Source organism: Biomphalaria glabrata, chromosome 7 (genome assembly GCF_947242115.1).
Source record: "Biomphalaria glabrata chromosome 7, xgBioGlab47.1, whole genome shotgun sequence".
NCBI classification, from domain to species: domain Eukaryota; kingdom Metazoa; phylum Mollusca; class Gastropoda; family Planorbidae; genus Biomphalaria; species Biomphalaria glabrata.
The window spans coordinates 46,958,225-46,974,369 of NC_074717.1; the positions used below are offsets into that span (position 1 = coordinate 46,958,225).

The window sequence follows — 16,145 nt, forward strand, 5'->3', positions numbered from 1 at the left end:
TGCTAAGACAAGAAATCCTGAATATATCTCAATATTTGTACAATTCTTCACCTTTCACTAAAGCTAAACTGGTAGGTGGATTTTTAAACACATTAGATCTATATGCTTTAATTTGAATAGTAAACAAATTATAATGTCATATTACTTGCTTATCATAATATATAGACTGACGCAGCAAACAAATTGTTAAGTTGGCCCATATTATATTTAACCTACTGGAACTGAATCTCTAGACATGTAATATTAGAAGTGCAGTGTTTACTTAAGAGTTTCACTTTTAATAGTCTAGTAAAAGCAGGCAACGTAGGCCTGTATTCTCTCATAATTAAACTATAGAGTCTATTGGATCAACACTGTAATGTATAGAGTATAGCAACTGCTTATAAGAATGCATGATTGGTTAATTGATTGGTTGGAATTGGCGTGTGCTTCGCGAGAACAAAGGGTAATTGGCCAATGATCTTGGTTTTTCAAGCTGTATGTTGTCGCTTGCGTGATGTTTATATTTTTTTAGATCGATCATTTTAATTGAGGCGTTCATACATAACTACCAGAAGCGGCCCAGGGCGAGTGTTCTATGAGGGGCCTAACTGTAACCGCATTGTTAAATGTAGGCGTAGACCTACGTGGGACTATTTATGTGTCCACTCCACTGCCTACTTTTTACCTCTACGTTCCAATAATAGGCTTAGTCTTCGATTCTGAAGATTATTATAAGAATGAAAGCAGAAGTTCACATGACCACACAAACCCTGTTGCGACCTACATATTTACCACACCTAATGCTTACAAAGTCGTTGTCTTCGGGGATATTCCATTTGAAAAGCAAATAAAAATCAAATGAATACACAGCAAAGCGGAGACAAATTTGAATCAGTGAAGTTGTATGTACCCTCCCTTTCTAAATTTGTTAAAGGGGCATATGCCATACGTTAAAGCAATGAAAACAATAAGAAACGTTTTTGTATAGGTCAGGCTACGAAGAGGGGCTTATGAGAGTGTCTGGGATAACTTTGGCCAGCGAAATGTGTGACTCGGAATCGAATTGTACAAATACTCCTTCTTCCCTAGTGCTATTAGAGCATGGAATGGGTTGCCTGAGCTAGCCAGGAAAACCAGTGATTTAAGTCATTGGTTAATATGCATGACTAAATGCATGACGCGTAGGACGTAATCATCTTCTTTTTTGAAGTAACGTCTGTATTATATAAGATAAGATAAGAAAATGATCTTTTAAATTAAAAATGTAGGCTAATTATCGCTGAATTTGAAAAGCGACCTTAGATCCTATATTCCACATGTCAACAAAAGGTTGGACTGAGCATGCATTTGGAAGTTTAGAAATACGTGATGCACATATAGCCTAACTAGGTCTGTCATTAGATCTATGATGTCAACTACAAGGTATGGCTCAACACTCATTTCAGAATATATCCCATGCAATGTTTCAATTTGAAATAACACATGGTAACTCTTGCGATGCGTCAATTCGCATTGTGTTTATTCCTATTTTAAATAACAGAAGCTACGGCTGTACCACTAAACCAACATATCAGACCCATGATCAGACTTAAACATAATGTGTCACTTTTAACATCGGCCTAAAAAGACAACTTTTATTGAACATAGTATAGACAAGTTTGCTTAATACTATTGTTGTGACACGGTTACTGTGTGGTCAACCGTGACACACGGTCAAGTGTTGGGTATCGAGAGTTAGGGGACGAGTGTGTAAACAAGAAGAGTGGAGGTCAGCTAGTGAAGTATGAGATCTGTATATAATGTCTGCCGTGTATATATGTTATGTTGAAATGTTATGTTAAAATGCTTCACAATTAAAAGACACTTTAAACGTAAAGGGACTTGTTTCTTCACAACTATATTATCATTAAGTTACACCATCAGTCCTTTGTGTTCCTCATGGAACATATCAGTAAAACACGCCACTCCTTTGTGTTCCTCATGGAACATATCAGTAAAACACGCCACTCTCAGCGGCCTCTTGCTAGTCTTTTCATTGCTTCGCAAACTATAGAATGCTATATTAGTTCAAAGTATCTTTGGAGAGTAAATGTTGGGTATCAGATACCCAGGAAAATAAGACAAATGATTTTGTACTGTTACAAGTCAACACTCTGACTGGCAAAAAGTAGGAACTCCTCAATACTCTGAAAAGACGAAAGCTGAGCTGATTTGGTCATATAGCAGGGCATGACTCACTGTCAAAAGACATCCTTCAAGGCAGGACCGGTCCCTAGCTATTGCGGGGCCCTATGCGAAACTAATTGCGCGGGGCCTAGTCTGGGTGGGAATAAGGATAATAAGTGAAAAATTAAGATTTTGTATTGGAAAATATATTCGGCTTTGCATTTTATTCATTCTTTTCTAAGTACTAAATTGCGATCAAGTTAATTTTACTTTACCAATTTTGCAACCTATGGCATATTTATATGACAGTGACAATAAAAGTAAATACGTATTGGAACTTCCGGTTAAGGGCAAAATTCGTCTGATTATTACATTTTATTACATGAAAGCTGACAATGTCTTTTTTTTATCGCGCGTAGGAATGGCGTTCCCCATAATGAATGACACACACAGATGGTAATTTTGTCTATTTTTCATGAGATTTTTATGAGTTTTCAGGAAATTTTAATAAGTGCAGGTTATTTCCAGGAATTTTTCGTATATATTTTGCAATTAATAATTACACATAAAATTAGCGCGGGGGCTATGATAGCGCGGGGCCCACTGCGACCGCATAGGTTGCAGTGGCCTAAGACCGGCCCTGCTTCAAGGTACAGTGGAGGGAGCACGAAGAAAGGGCCGTCCGCAGAAAAGCTGGCTGGACTTTGTGAAAGAATGGACCGGCCTCTCTCTCTCTCTCTTGATATCCTACTAAGAACAGCTGCTGACCAGGAAAAATGGAGGGATTTCTCTATGCGAACTGTACAAAGTTGTTCTAGCTTATGGAACGAGGAATGTGGCCTTAATCTTTATGAACTGTCACAGCAACCCTAAGACGAAAGACAAGGAACAGATGATGATGATGATGATCTTTTGTTAAACGATAATTTATTCACGACATAATAAAACAGTAAAGGACAACGAAAATATCTTTATGATTTAATTTCAGTTTCTACCGTTGACAACACAGAATGGACCACCAAAACCTCACCCCGTCGACCTAACCCGTACACCACCCGCCAATGGTAGGCCTACAAGATTATAAAGTCAAATTTGATTTTTTTTTTTCGAGTTAAATCAATACTTTGGTGTTCGCTGTTGAATCACGTATGTGTGTGTGCTAGTTGTTGCTACAACTGTTGGACAATTTAAAATTATGACTTGTCACCTAACAGAATAAATAACTTTTCAAGACGATATGAAAAGGCGTAGCACTATCCATGCGTGGGAGGTTTAAAAGCGATTTACATACCGTGGATACTTAGAACATGTATGTGAATAGGTATATTGTATAAGAGTAAAATGGTTAGCCATGTATATTCATCGGGGGCGCGGTGATGAGGGGTTAAACGCTTGGCTTCTGAACCTGATGTCCTGAGTTCGAGTCTCAGGTGAAGACTGGGATTTTGAATTTGGGGATTTTTTGGGGCGCCCAGGATTCCACCCAACTCTAATGGGTATCCGACTTTAGTTGGGGAAAGTAAAGGCGGTTGGTCGTTGTGCTGGTCACATGACACCCTGCTCGTTAACATTTAAATCATCTTCCCTATACATCGCAAGGTTTGAAAGGGGACCTAACCCTGAAAGGGGACCTTTACTTGAACCTACATATTAGGCCTAAGTCTTCGCGTTGGACTATAAAATATTTAAATACGCTAAATAATGTTCGTGTGTCAAAATGGTTATTGAGGCCATTTTAAATATATCCCTACCAAATAATCATAGGCCAAACTAATCTTAATTTTAAACTTACAGGCTTTTTAGCAGCAACCTTCTCAATCATATAGGGCTTTAGATTTGGTGTTTCTTAGAGTGGCTATATCTATTGCTAGGAGTCTACTAGACAACTGCACTGTTAGGGTGGCTTTACAAAAAGTGGGTATCGAAATGGCGAATTAATAACATTATTATTAATAACATTACGTCGACCACCTTTTAGCACACCAAAAATGACAGCTTTTGGCATACGTTCGTCCCCCACCTGGTTGCATGCGGCCTCAGAAAGAGACAGCTGAAGGTCACTCAAAAAGGCCTCGGGATACACATTTGAGACCAAAAGAAAATCCGCTGCGAGGACAGACGCAGAAAGCGAAAAGAATGTGGATGTGGCAAAATATGTAGGTCACAGCTGGGACTGCGTATTCACGGGAAATACTGCATTTCTCAGTAGTCTTCGGACTCGAAGACAAGCCTTTTATTATTATCTATCTATATATATAATTCTCTTCTCCCCTCAAGAGTATTGTCGAGTAGTAAGAAGTAAAGGAAAGATCACTCTCTTATTTCTGCGGATAGTCATTACACGAAAAAAACAAGAGGGGGGGGGGGAGAACACGCTTTCACAGCTCTCTACGGATGGCTGCGCGCTGGACTGTCAAACCCTGCCCCTCCCATCCCCCTTCGTCCCGCGGGAGGTTTGGACTAGGAAGAAAACTATCTTCAACTCTGAAGGAACATCCAAAACATGTAAAACATTTTACAAACACTAAATATCAGCGCCGGACTTAACCATTGTGGGACCCTATGCGAAACGGATTTCGCGGGGCAAAATTTGGGTAGGGAAGCGGATAATAAGTGAAATTTAAGAGTTTGTATTAGAAAATGAATTCGTCTATGCATTTTATTCATTCTTTACTACGTACAGAATTACTTTACGATCCTTGCGTGCAGGAAAGTCATACAGTATATCATAATAATTCTGTTTCCTACATAGATCACGCTCAATAGCAAGAATTACCAAATGTTTAAATCTATCTTTGAGAATTGTTGGCCTCTTATATAATACAAAAAAGAAGATGATTACGTCCTACGCGTCATTCATTTAGTCATGCATATTAACCAACGACCTAAATTCTGCCAAGTCACTGGTATAAACGTATATCTTGTGTGCTTTTCTACAAATGTTTGCTCTAATCATGTATTGTTCTTTGTAATGCATAATTGTTAAACAAATTTCCTCACGGATAATGAAGATTATTATATTATTATAAAATATTATATAAATCTAACCTTGATCTAACATACTGTGGTGAAATTATAACACCAGGAAAGACGGGTAAATAGAGTGGATACAATTTAAAGTATTTTCACGTAGTAGCTGAATTATAGTAGGCCTATTTTATGGTGTTGACAAAATCAAAATAAAAGTCCATTTGGCCAGGATGGATGCCTGGTTGTGTGTTACGTGCTCAGGACTGACGTTCGATGGTCACGAAGGTCCCGGGATCGAACCTGCACTTCGACCTGCGGGAGCTTTGGGCTAGATGTAATTATCTGAAGGAACATCCGAAACATGTAAAACAGTTTTATAAACAAACATTTATAGGCAACGTTGGTAAAATTGTCAATGAACAATAAACACATTAAATTCGACTATAAGAATATAATACATATAACACCATGTATAAACCATCATTTACAATAAGAAAAACAAAACCAATTGAAATGCCCAGAAAGACACATAGATAGAGGCATATTACTTATTTCATACGCCAGAACAAATTCATACAAGTGTTCCTATTAGAGAATGGAATGGGGTTGCCGGCAAGGAAAACCTCGACTTTGCATATTTTAAGCCATTGATTAACATGCATGACTAGATTTATATATAAAATGCGTAGGACGTAATTATCTTTTTTTTTTTGAAGTAACGTCTGTAATATATAAGATAAGAAGATAAGAACTGGTCTGAAAGGTGGGTTATTGTTCATGTTTTTTAAATACGTGTTTTATTCCTTCAACAGGTAACATGTCTACCAGAGTGACCAAAGGTCAGTGCTGTGTTGCCAAGTCACCAGAGCAGTGTCAGGCCACACAATGGTAGGATATTACACAAGCTGTATTGGTACTTGCCGTATCCTTTGGATAGATCAGCTGCGTGGACAGGGGGGATGCTGATTTGAGTGGGCAACATAGTTCCGATCTTATCTTATATAATACAGACGTTACTTCAAAAAAAGAAGATGATTACGTCCTACGCATGTTTCTACGTCCTATGCATATTAACCAATGACTTTAATTCTGCAAAGTCATTGGTTTTCCTGGCTGGTTCAGGCAACCCATTCCATGCATTTAAACAAATTTGTCCCAGCATATGGAACAAGGAATGTGCCTTTATCTTTGTGTCTTTCTGAGTATTTTATAAGGTGCCTCATAGTCGTTTCGCGACTGAATGAGGCCATATACAGCCTAAACACGATTTAGATTACGTAATGCGCACCACATATCAAAATACATCATTTGGTTTAACCCCAGCACGATTTCTATGTTGTGACGCTTACTCCTTAGTAACCTAGGAAACGAGACATGGATATTTTGTCGAGCTTTTGAACCTAGATCTAACAATAAAATTGTTTGAATGTGGAGATATTGAGAAATTAATTTTGTGTCTCATTTACTGCGGTATGTATACTTCTAGATCTAGAATCATAGTCAAATAATCTAGGAGATCTAGATGTAAATGTATAATATAGGCTTATAGACGTCTACTCGACAGCGCATTATGATTATCATTAGATGATTAGGCGGCATGCCCATGTTAACTAGATTATAGATTCCAGATCTAAATAGATCTAGCCCCAAAAAAATCTTATCACTTTACATCTTAAGATCTAGATCTAGTATGCCTCTATCTTTCCTTCTTATCTTTCAATCTTGGTAGGCTATCAAATCTAGAACTTCCTAGATCTCTATAGTAGGTCAGCTAAACTTATTAAAAGTAATTATGATAATTTGTCCTAGATTATGGAATAAGAAATGTTGGCCTACTGCCTTTATCTTTCTGAGTGTTTTATTATAGCTCACTGTTTTATGCAGGCTTAGCGTTGCTACTTTACTTATGTGATCTCTGTCCAGTAGTATTAAATGTGTAATGATTATAGCCTACTAATCGTGTTACTCTTGTTAGGTTTTTAAAATTTACATATAAAATCCAAGCCTACGCTCTCTTTTCTAGACTAGAAAGTGCAGCAGGAGTCGACTGTAACATTCTCATAATAATTGGTTACTCCATAATCCATATACAGATAATCATGATGCATGCTATTAGCTATTAGGCCATACGTAAGACTATAATCATATAGGCCTACTATAACTATATCATTCGTTCCTTTTTTATTTCACTGTTTTATTAATAATATTTTTATCAAAAAATATAATAAATATAGCTAGATTTATAAATCAGAAATATACTTTTCTCTGTTGTAGTTGTAATGACAAAATGAACCGAGAGTGCTGCAAGAATCACAACAGGAACCCCAATGAGCTGGGCAAGGATGCATTGAATGCTGTGTCGGCACAGGAAGTAAGGAGGAGACATTATTGTATAATTTAGACATAACCAAATTAACACAGTATCTGCTGCTCCTAGATCTAGTAATTAAAAAATCAAAACTTTTTAAAGACTCAAAAGATTAAAACTTTAATCTTCAAGAAAACGGAAACTGAGGGTGAAAAGTAGAATGGGTTAACTTTTCTTTCTTCTGCCTCGTTCTGATTGTTATGTTGGACTATTCAGATGACTAGACCAATATATGAGATGAACCGTGCAGTGGTTTCCAAATCAGGGAGCTCTCCTTATAGTTATCTTTCTATAGGTGTGTTTTGGGGCCAATGTCTTGAATGAAAGTAGAATGGGTTGACTTTTCTTTCTTCTTCCTCGTTCTGATTGTTATGTTGATCTGTTCATATGACTAGACCAATATATGAGATGAACCGTGCAGTGGTTTCCAAATCAAGGAGCTCTCCATATAGTTATCTTTCTATATGTGTGTTTTGGGGCCAATGTCTTGAATGAAAGTAGAATGGGTTGACTTTTCTTTCTTCTTCCTCGTTCTGATTGTTATGTTGATCTGTTCATATGACTAGACCAATATATGAGATGAACCGTGCAGTGGTTTCCAAATTAGGGATCTCTTCATATAGTTATCTTTCTATAGGTTGTGTTTTGGGGGCCAAAGTCTTGAATGAAAGTTGAACGGGTTGACTTTTCTTCTTCTTCTTCCTCGTTCTGATTATGTTGGAGCGTTCAGATGACTAGACCAATATATGAGATGAACCGTGCAGTGGTTTCCAAATCAGGGAGCTCTCCATATAGTTATCTTTCTATAGGGGTGTTTTGGGGCCAATGTCTTGAATGAAAGTAGAATGGGTTGACCGTAATTGCTAGGTTCTTAAACTATCCATATATCTATCAAGTCACTTCAAGTGGAATATATTGTCACTAGATTCAGTATATTGACAAGATCATAATTGATTTCTATCGCATCATTCAATTATAGTTGTCTTTACCATAATATGAGCAGTACAACAAAGTTGTAGAATTGTTTTGATAAATTTAGAGCGATGAAATTGGGTGGAGTCAACTCTGTCCAATATTCAGCTAGTTCAGATCAGGATAATGAGAAGCCTTTTCTTCTCAACACTTCCACCCCTTACATACACTTTTAAGTGTTTATACTGTTGCCACCAATTCGTGAGAGATATATTAGTTTAATTATTATAATTACAAATAGTTTGGTTGCCTGGTCGTGAGGTAAGCACTATGTGCAGTTGTCTAGATGGGCCCGGGTCGAGATGGGCCCGGGTTCTAACCTTGCATACTGCTATCTCCAACTGTGCTGCAGAAGTTCCTTCGCTGTCCTGCGGGAGATAACTCGCCGTCCTGAAGTTTGAACTAGGATGTAATAATCTTTCCTTCTGAAAGAGTATCCGAACCTGTAAAACACAGCAATTAAACAGTTTTCCTCATGCAAACAAGAAACCTATAGCTAGGAGTATTTCTCTTTCGGTAGCTTATGTGTATTGTATTGGAATATTTTTAGCGTTATGCGTTTAAATTAACTTGGCCAGTAATGTGAACCCAAGTAGAACACCTAATGTTGTCGAGTAACCACGAGAAACAACTCCACGAGGGGGAATGTTTTATAAATGAAATGAGCCAATAACCAAACCTAAATTACCTTATGCATGGTCTTGGTTTCCTTAGAACCATATATATTTTTTTCTTTTCGAAATTTCAACTTAAGCCACAAGAATACTAAACTTCCTGTACTGCTAACCAAGCCGCCAAGTAGACTGGTTTCACGTCTGCTCAAGTGTAGACTGAAAGTTTGGAACGGGAATAGTGGAAGAGAAAGAAAATGCGTTTGATCGATGAGCTCGTCACATGATATGTGTTCTAGCTTACCTGGCATATTTCTCCACCCACACCCCCTTCTCCATCTCTCTCTTAATTTTCAAGTTGTTAGTTACGACAATCTAATGATTAGGCGTCAAGCAATCATAACTTTTTTTTTGCGGTGTGTGTGTGTGAGAGAACTGGAACCCAATTCTTTATACATGGGACTGAACAATGCTGGCAAAATCTTTTTCACTAACGTTTGGATTGGATTACCTCCCCCTTCCCCCCAAAAAAACAAAACATTTCATTATTAAATTTGGGAAGTGCAATTACTTAAGATCTTAAGAAGAGTTTATCAATGTGTTGTCTACAATTTAAGAGGGACGTCTGTTTCAGTATCCAGCCGCCCATGGACAGGTCATTGTCTTCATGAGATACAAGGCTGAGATGGACAGACGTATCAGGAATGCACTCATTCGCATGTCAGGCCGCATCAAGCAGTACGGACCTGGGCACATTGTTGGCATAGCCAATAAGGTAAAGCTAATTTAAAAATCTGGTGAACATATACAATACGGTAAAGCTAGTTTAAATGTTGTGATCATAACTAATAAGGTAAAGCGAGTTTAAAATGCAGTGAACATAACCAATAAGGTAAGGCTACTTTAAAATCTTGTGGGCATAGATACTATGGTAAAGCTAGTTCAAAATATAGGCCTAACCAATAAGATAAAGCCAATTTAAAATATTGTGGGCATAGCCAATAAGATAAAGCCAATTTAAAATATTGTGGGTATAGCCAATAAGGTAAAGATAGTTTAAAATGGTGTGAACGTAACCAATAATGTAAAACGGATTAAAATAACGTGTTCACAGCACACAGTATTTCCCGACTTGAAGAGATTTTCCTTATCAGAATTTATAATTCAAAAAGGCTACATCATTTTATATATAGCCTATAGATGTAATATGCATGGCACATAGGCCTACAATGTCAAATGTGTAACTATAAACATTCTACTAGCCTAGTCTTACACACAAATCTTGCTGTGCCAGGTAACTGTGGTGGAGTCTCCACCACACAGCGAGTGGCTTCAGAGGGATGACTGGTGCTTTGCCGTGTTTGCCTTCCCCAACGAACGTCTGGCCAACCTTTGGTATGTGAGCGAGCCTGAACTCCGGCAGCACGACTTCTTACCTCCCAGTGACGGCGTGCAGCTCTTCTCTATGGAGATAAGATACTTACCACAGATGGGTAAGTTTCAAGCGGTTATGGATGGCTGCCATGTCGTGTGATATGCGCACTGGATGTTCGGTTGGTCTCGAGAGGTTTTATAATATACATATACCCTTCCCGCTGCGATTCTCCTAGTCATGCGACATGTTAAAACTAGGATGAAATAATCTTCCAATCATACGAAACAAGTCAAACATTTTAAAAACTAAGCGTTTGGACCATAGACCTATAACCTATATATAGATTTTAATGACTATGAATTGGAACTTGAATTTTCATCAGGTCCGGCTTTAGATAATTGGAAAAGTGAATTTGGTGGCCCCAAATAAAACAGAAAAATAATAAGTAATCTGGGGAAAAAAACATTATTATGCAATTAAATTATAATCTAGTAAGGCCAAAGTAGGCCTACTCTAATAATAACATTGGGCACAGGTTTCGCTATTCTTTCGATAAAAAAAATGTCTTGGCCCTCACCAATCGGAAGCCCTAGGCTGCTGCCTAAGGCCGGCTCTCGAGTAAATAAGCTCACTAGCTACACAAATTTAGGATTACCAAACTCACACACTTAAACGGAAATGTGTATAATGAAGCATGTCAATACACTACGGTCAGTATAACTGCTAGATCATAATGAAGCATGTCAATAAACAACGGTCTGTATAACTGCTAGATCATAATGAAGCATGTCAATACACAACGGTCTGTACAACTGCTAGATCATAATGAAGCATGTCAATACACAACGGTCTGTACAACTGCTATATCATAATGAATTATGTCAATACACAACGGTTTGTACAACTGCTAGATCAAAATGAAGCATGTCAATACGCAACGGTCTGTACAACTGCTAGATCATAATGAAGCATATCAATACGCAACCGTCTGTACAACTGTTAGATCATAATGAAGCATATCAATACGCAACGGTCTGTACAACTGCTAGATCATAATGAAGCATGTCAATACGCAACGGTCTGTACAACTGAAAGATCATAATGAAGCATGTCAATACACTACGGTCTGTACAAGTGCTAGATCATAATGAAGCATGTCAATACACTACGGTCTGTACAACTGCTAGATCATAATGAAGCATGTCAATACACTACGGTCTGTACAACTGCTAGATCATAATGAAGCATATCAATACGCAACCGTCTGTACAACTGCTAGATCATAATGAAGCATGTCAATGCGCAACGGTCTGTACAACTGCTAGATCATAATGAAGCATGTCAATACGCAACGGTCTGTACAACTGCTAGATCATTATGAATTATGTCAATACACAACGGTCTGTACAACTGCTAGATCATAATGAAGCATGTCAATACGCAACGGTCTGTACAACTGCTAGATCATAATGAAGCATATCAATACGCAACCGTCTGTACAACTGCTAGATCATAATGAAGCATATCAATACGCAACCGTCTGTACAACTGCTACATCATAATGAAGCATGTCAATACGCAACGGTCTGTACAACTGCTAGATCATAATGAAGCATGTCAATACGCAACGGTCTGTACAACTGCTAGATCATAATGAAGCATATCAATACGCAACCGTCTGTACAACTGCTACATCATAATGAAGCATGTCAATACACAACGGTCTGTACAACTGCTAGATCATAATGAAGCATGTCAATACGCAACGGTCTGTACAACTGCTAGATCATAATGAAGCATATCAATACGCAACCGTCTGTACAACTGCTACATCATAATGAAGCATGTCAATACACAACGGTCTGTACAACTGCTAGATCATAATGAAGCATGTCAATACACAACGGTCTGTACAACTGCTAGATCATAATAAAGCATGTCAATAAACAACGGTCTGTACAACTGCTAGATCATAATGAAGCATGTCAATAAACAACGGTCTGTACAACTGCTAGCTCACAATTTCTCATAGAAACTTTTTACACTAGTTCATCAATTATGAAAACATAACAATGAAGTTTGGACCTCCGAGCACAAAATTTTCTTCGTATTGTATTTTGTGGAAAAAAAAAGTCTTTCTCTCTCCCAAAACTAAAAGAGCGCCCATTCTTCTCCTGTAGAAATTAAGATTTTTAAATTCAAGGCCGGTAATTACAGCTGGACCAGCCTCAGAACAATTCAAGCGCATACCACCGTGACCTCCATATCACGTTGGCTGTGCCTAGGCTGTAAGACATTCTTACAGTGGCGTAGATAGCAATATGCGGGTGGAGAGGGCCGCACGGGGCATCAAGTGGTGGGGAGGGGGGCATCAAACTGAGGACACACTTTCTCAGTAAAACTACACATTGTAATCACATAAATAAAAACAAATATGTATTTGTTTTGGCAATTCGTTAGTTCCTACATTCTTTCTTAAATTAAATGTAAGCTCTAGACCGGCTTGAATCAAATGTTACCAGATTTGTTTAAATCTCTGCAGGCAACGCACTTTAACACTTTTTTTTTGACGCCTTACCTTACAGGATGTTACTTCATTGTTCATTGCCATGGTCACGTTTATATTGTGTTTTTTTTTTAAATTACATTACCAATTAGTAATGGTCCAATCTCTTTTGTGGACCAGTGGTGGAGGGGGTATCTTGGTGAAGGTTTTCAAACGCTCAGAAAACATAACCCTGCTAGAGTCGGGATTCAAACTCAAGCCCCCTTGTAAGGTGGCCAAGCCGTAGTCAAGCGGTTTTAGCCTCTCAGCCACACATCACTTGCGTGGAGGGAACTTGAAGTTTGTCTGTGACGAGGTGACAATAATGTAATAAACCTGGTGGTGGCACAGATGGGGGTAGTGGTGTGTGTAGACAGCGAGACGCAAATCGCCCCAGGCCAGTGGTAGACGAGCGGTCAACCGTGACGAGCTACGACGGTCAGCCAAGACAGTTCGGGAAAGATCTGTGTAAAACTCATGAGCGTCACGAGGGATGTAGTCATCTGACCACCCAGAATGGTCGAGCGACGTTCTGGACGGTTCTAGGAGGTCATTAGGGGTCCCATATAAAGAGCGGAGGTGTCACAGTCAAGACGGTTCACTACAGCCCGGTTCACTACAGTCAGGTCGACTACTGCACAGTTCAGTGTGGTCTGTACGGAGCATTACGACGGTTCAGTGCGGAGTACTGTCTTGTACAGTCAAGACGAACGGCGTCTTGATCTTGGTCTGCGATCGAGTCCGACACAACGAGCTCAGTGTGTGAAGTCAGTCCTGAACTGTTGAACCCAGTGTAAGCCCGAAACGAGACGGAGAAGCCAGTGCAAGAGTTGATACGGCGATACGGTCGATACGGAGAGATATTTGTACAGCCTATGTTACGTGTTGCCAATTGTACAGTATTGGCTGTAAGTTATTGGACATTAAACTGTTATGTTAATTTGGAGCCCTGAGTCGTCAGGTTCTTTAAGTTGGTGGTGTGTGGTGCAGTTTGCAGAGAGCCTGAATAGTGAGATTCGTTACAATAATGACAGCAAGGCTTAAGATTTAAATAAGCAAGAGGAAAAAATGATGAAAGATTATCTGTATAAAATCTTGGACATCATGCGTTTTTTCTTCAAGCAGAATCTGGCACTCCGTGGGCATCACGAACGAGTTGAAAAAGAATTGACAGTACAAAATCAAAGGAAAAATCCTGAGTGAAATTACTATCTAAGTACGATCCATTCCCGCAGAGACCGAATACGTACATTCCCAATAAAATACAAACGAATTTATTGTAATATAAAAACTCACGAAAAAAAAAATCTTACAGAAAGTTTAAACAGCAAATATTTCTCGATGATTTTTCACAGTTCACTTAACATCTAAAATCTGGATCAAAATTTTATGGTACATTGTCATGCATCAAAATAAAAACTAATTTATTGTAATATAAAAACTCAAGAAAAAAAAATCTTACAGAAAGTTTAAACAGCAAATATTTCGCGATGATTTTTCACAGTTCACTTAACATCTAAAATCTGGATCAAAATTTCATGGTACATTGTCATGCAGAGCCTCAACAGCGTATTGGCCACAACAAAAAATAGCCAGGTGAAAAAAAGATGAAGATAGATTTTTTATCACCACACAAAAAAGAGCTACTGATGGAAATATTTTGTACGGTATTGTTCATGAAATAATAACCCCATAAGAACAACGCCATGATAAATAGGAATTTTAGTCGCCTTTATTGAATCCTAAGATGGAAATTAATCTCGATGGTTCTTCCAGCGACACAGATAAAAACGAATTTTGTCTGGGGGCTTCAGGTAATTGTCACACTTTCCCCAGAAGTTTCCGAACTTCCAAAGCAAGAATCTATTGAGTTTTATAAAATAAAACAAAGAAGTCAGTCCCCGAATATTGCCATTTTGATCCGCATATTTTTTTTATTATTATTGTGGTAAGTGCAGCAAGCAAGCAAGTTTTCCAAACTTACTTTGAAGAAATACTTACAATCAATGATGGCGAATTTACGACTCACTTCTTTGGCAATTTCGTCTATTAAACAAGACTTAGTGGAAAAACTTATCTGATGAAATCATCGATAGTTTGCCGGCGAGAAAGCATGTGAGATTCATCTTTTTTGTAATTCGATTCTTTGCGAAAAAGCAATGCTAAAATAATAAATACACTTCATTTCGAAATTAGAAACTTTTTGCTGTTTTAAAACTTTTTTTTTGGAAGGCATTATGAGGAACTGTTGCACAGGGCATCAAATACCCTAGCTACGCCACTGCATTCTTACCACAGTTTTATCCCCGAGAAAAAAACATCAGATCTTAGGAGCTCTAAATTACATGTTGCTTTTGAACATCCATTAAAAAAAAAGAGAGAACATATGTTTTTGGAGTATATTATTTTAAAAGTTTAGATTTTTCTATTATTCATAAGTGAGTTAGCGTGTTCAAATCAAAAGATATGGACTGGTTATAATAAATGAAAAACTATCATGGAATCCACATATTGATGAAACTACAAAAAAATCAAACAAAGCATTAGGATTTATTAAAAGAAATTTCTATAAATCAAATAAGAACATAAAACTAAAATGTTATTTAACCTTGGTTAGGCCAATAATAGAATATGCATCCTCTGTTTGGGACCCCTCAACTCAAGAAAACATTAAGAAACTAGAACAGACACAAAATAGAGCAGTGAGATTCATAACAAACGAACATTCACATTTGACTAGAGTAACACCTTTAGTAAAATCACTAAATTTAGAAAGCCTTCAGGACAGAAGACTCAAAAGTAAAGTAGCAATTATACATAAAACACTGAACCATAATCTTCAAATACAAAAACAAAATTTAATAAAATACTCAGAAAGACACAAAGATAAAGACACATTCCTCGCCCCATATGCTAGGACAAATTTGTACAAATACTCCTTCTTCCCTAGTGCTATTAGAGCATGGAATGGGTTGCCTGAGCTAGCCAGGAAAACCAGTGACTTGGCAGAATTTAAGTCATTGGTTAATATGCATGACTAAATGCATGACGCGTAGGACGTCATCATCTTCTTTTTTGAAGTAACGTCTGTATTATATAAGATAAGATAAGATATTCAGTTGTAGTTATGGCCTCCTTCAGTCGTGACACGACTCT

General features: G+C 37.9%; 1 protein-coding gene across 1 annotated transcript in view; it reads left to right on the top strand.

Moving 5' to 3' along the window:
- The window catches only part of LOC106075894 (uncharacterized), a 21,037-nt gene continuing 4,892 nt past the window's right edge, over positions 1-16,145 (top strand). The window contains exons 1-6 of the mRNA XM_056036539.1: positions 1-71; positions 3,137-3,212; positions 5,931-6,006; positions 7,393-7,489; positions 9,704-9,844; positions 10,364-10,562. Of these exons, the coding sequence (XP_055892514.1) occupies positions 5,936-6,006; positions 7,393-7,489; positions 9,704-9,844; positions 10,364-10,562 (508 nt within the window). The 5' untranslated portion in view covers positions 1-71; positions 3,137-3,212; positions 5,931-5,935. The remainder of the gene's footprint in view (positions 72-3,136; positions 3,213-5,930; positions 6,007-7,392; positions 7,490-9,703; positions 9,845-10,363; positions 10,563-16,145) is intronic.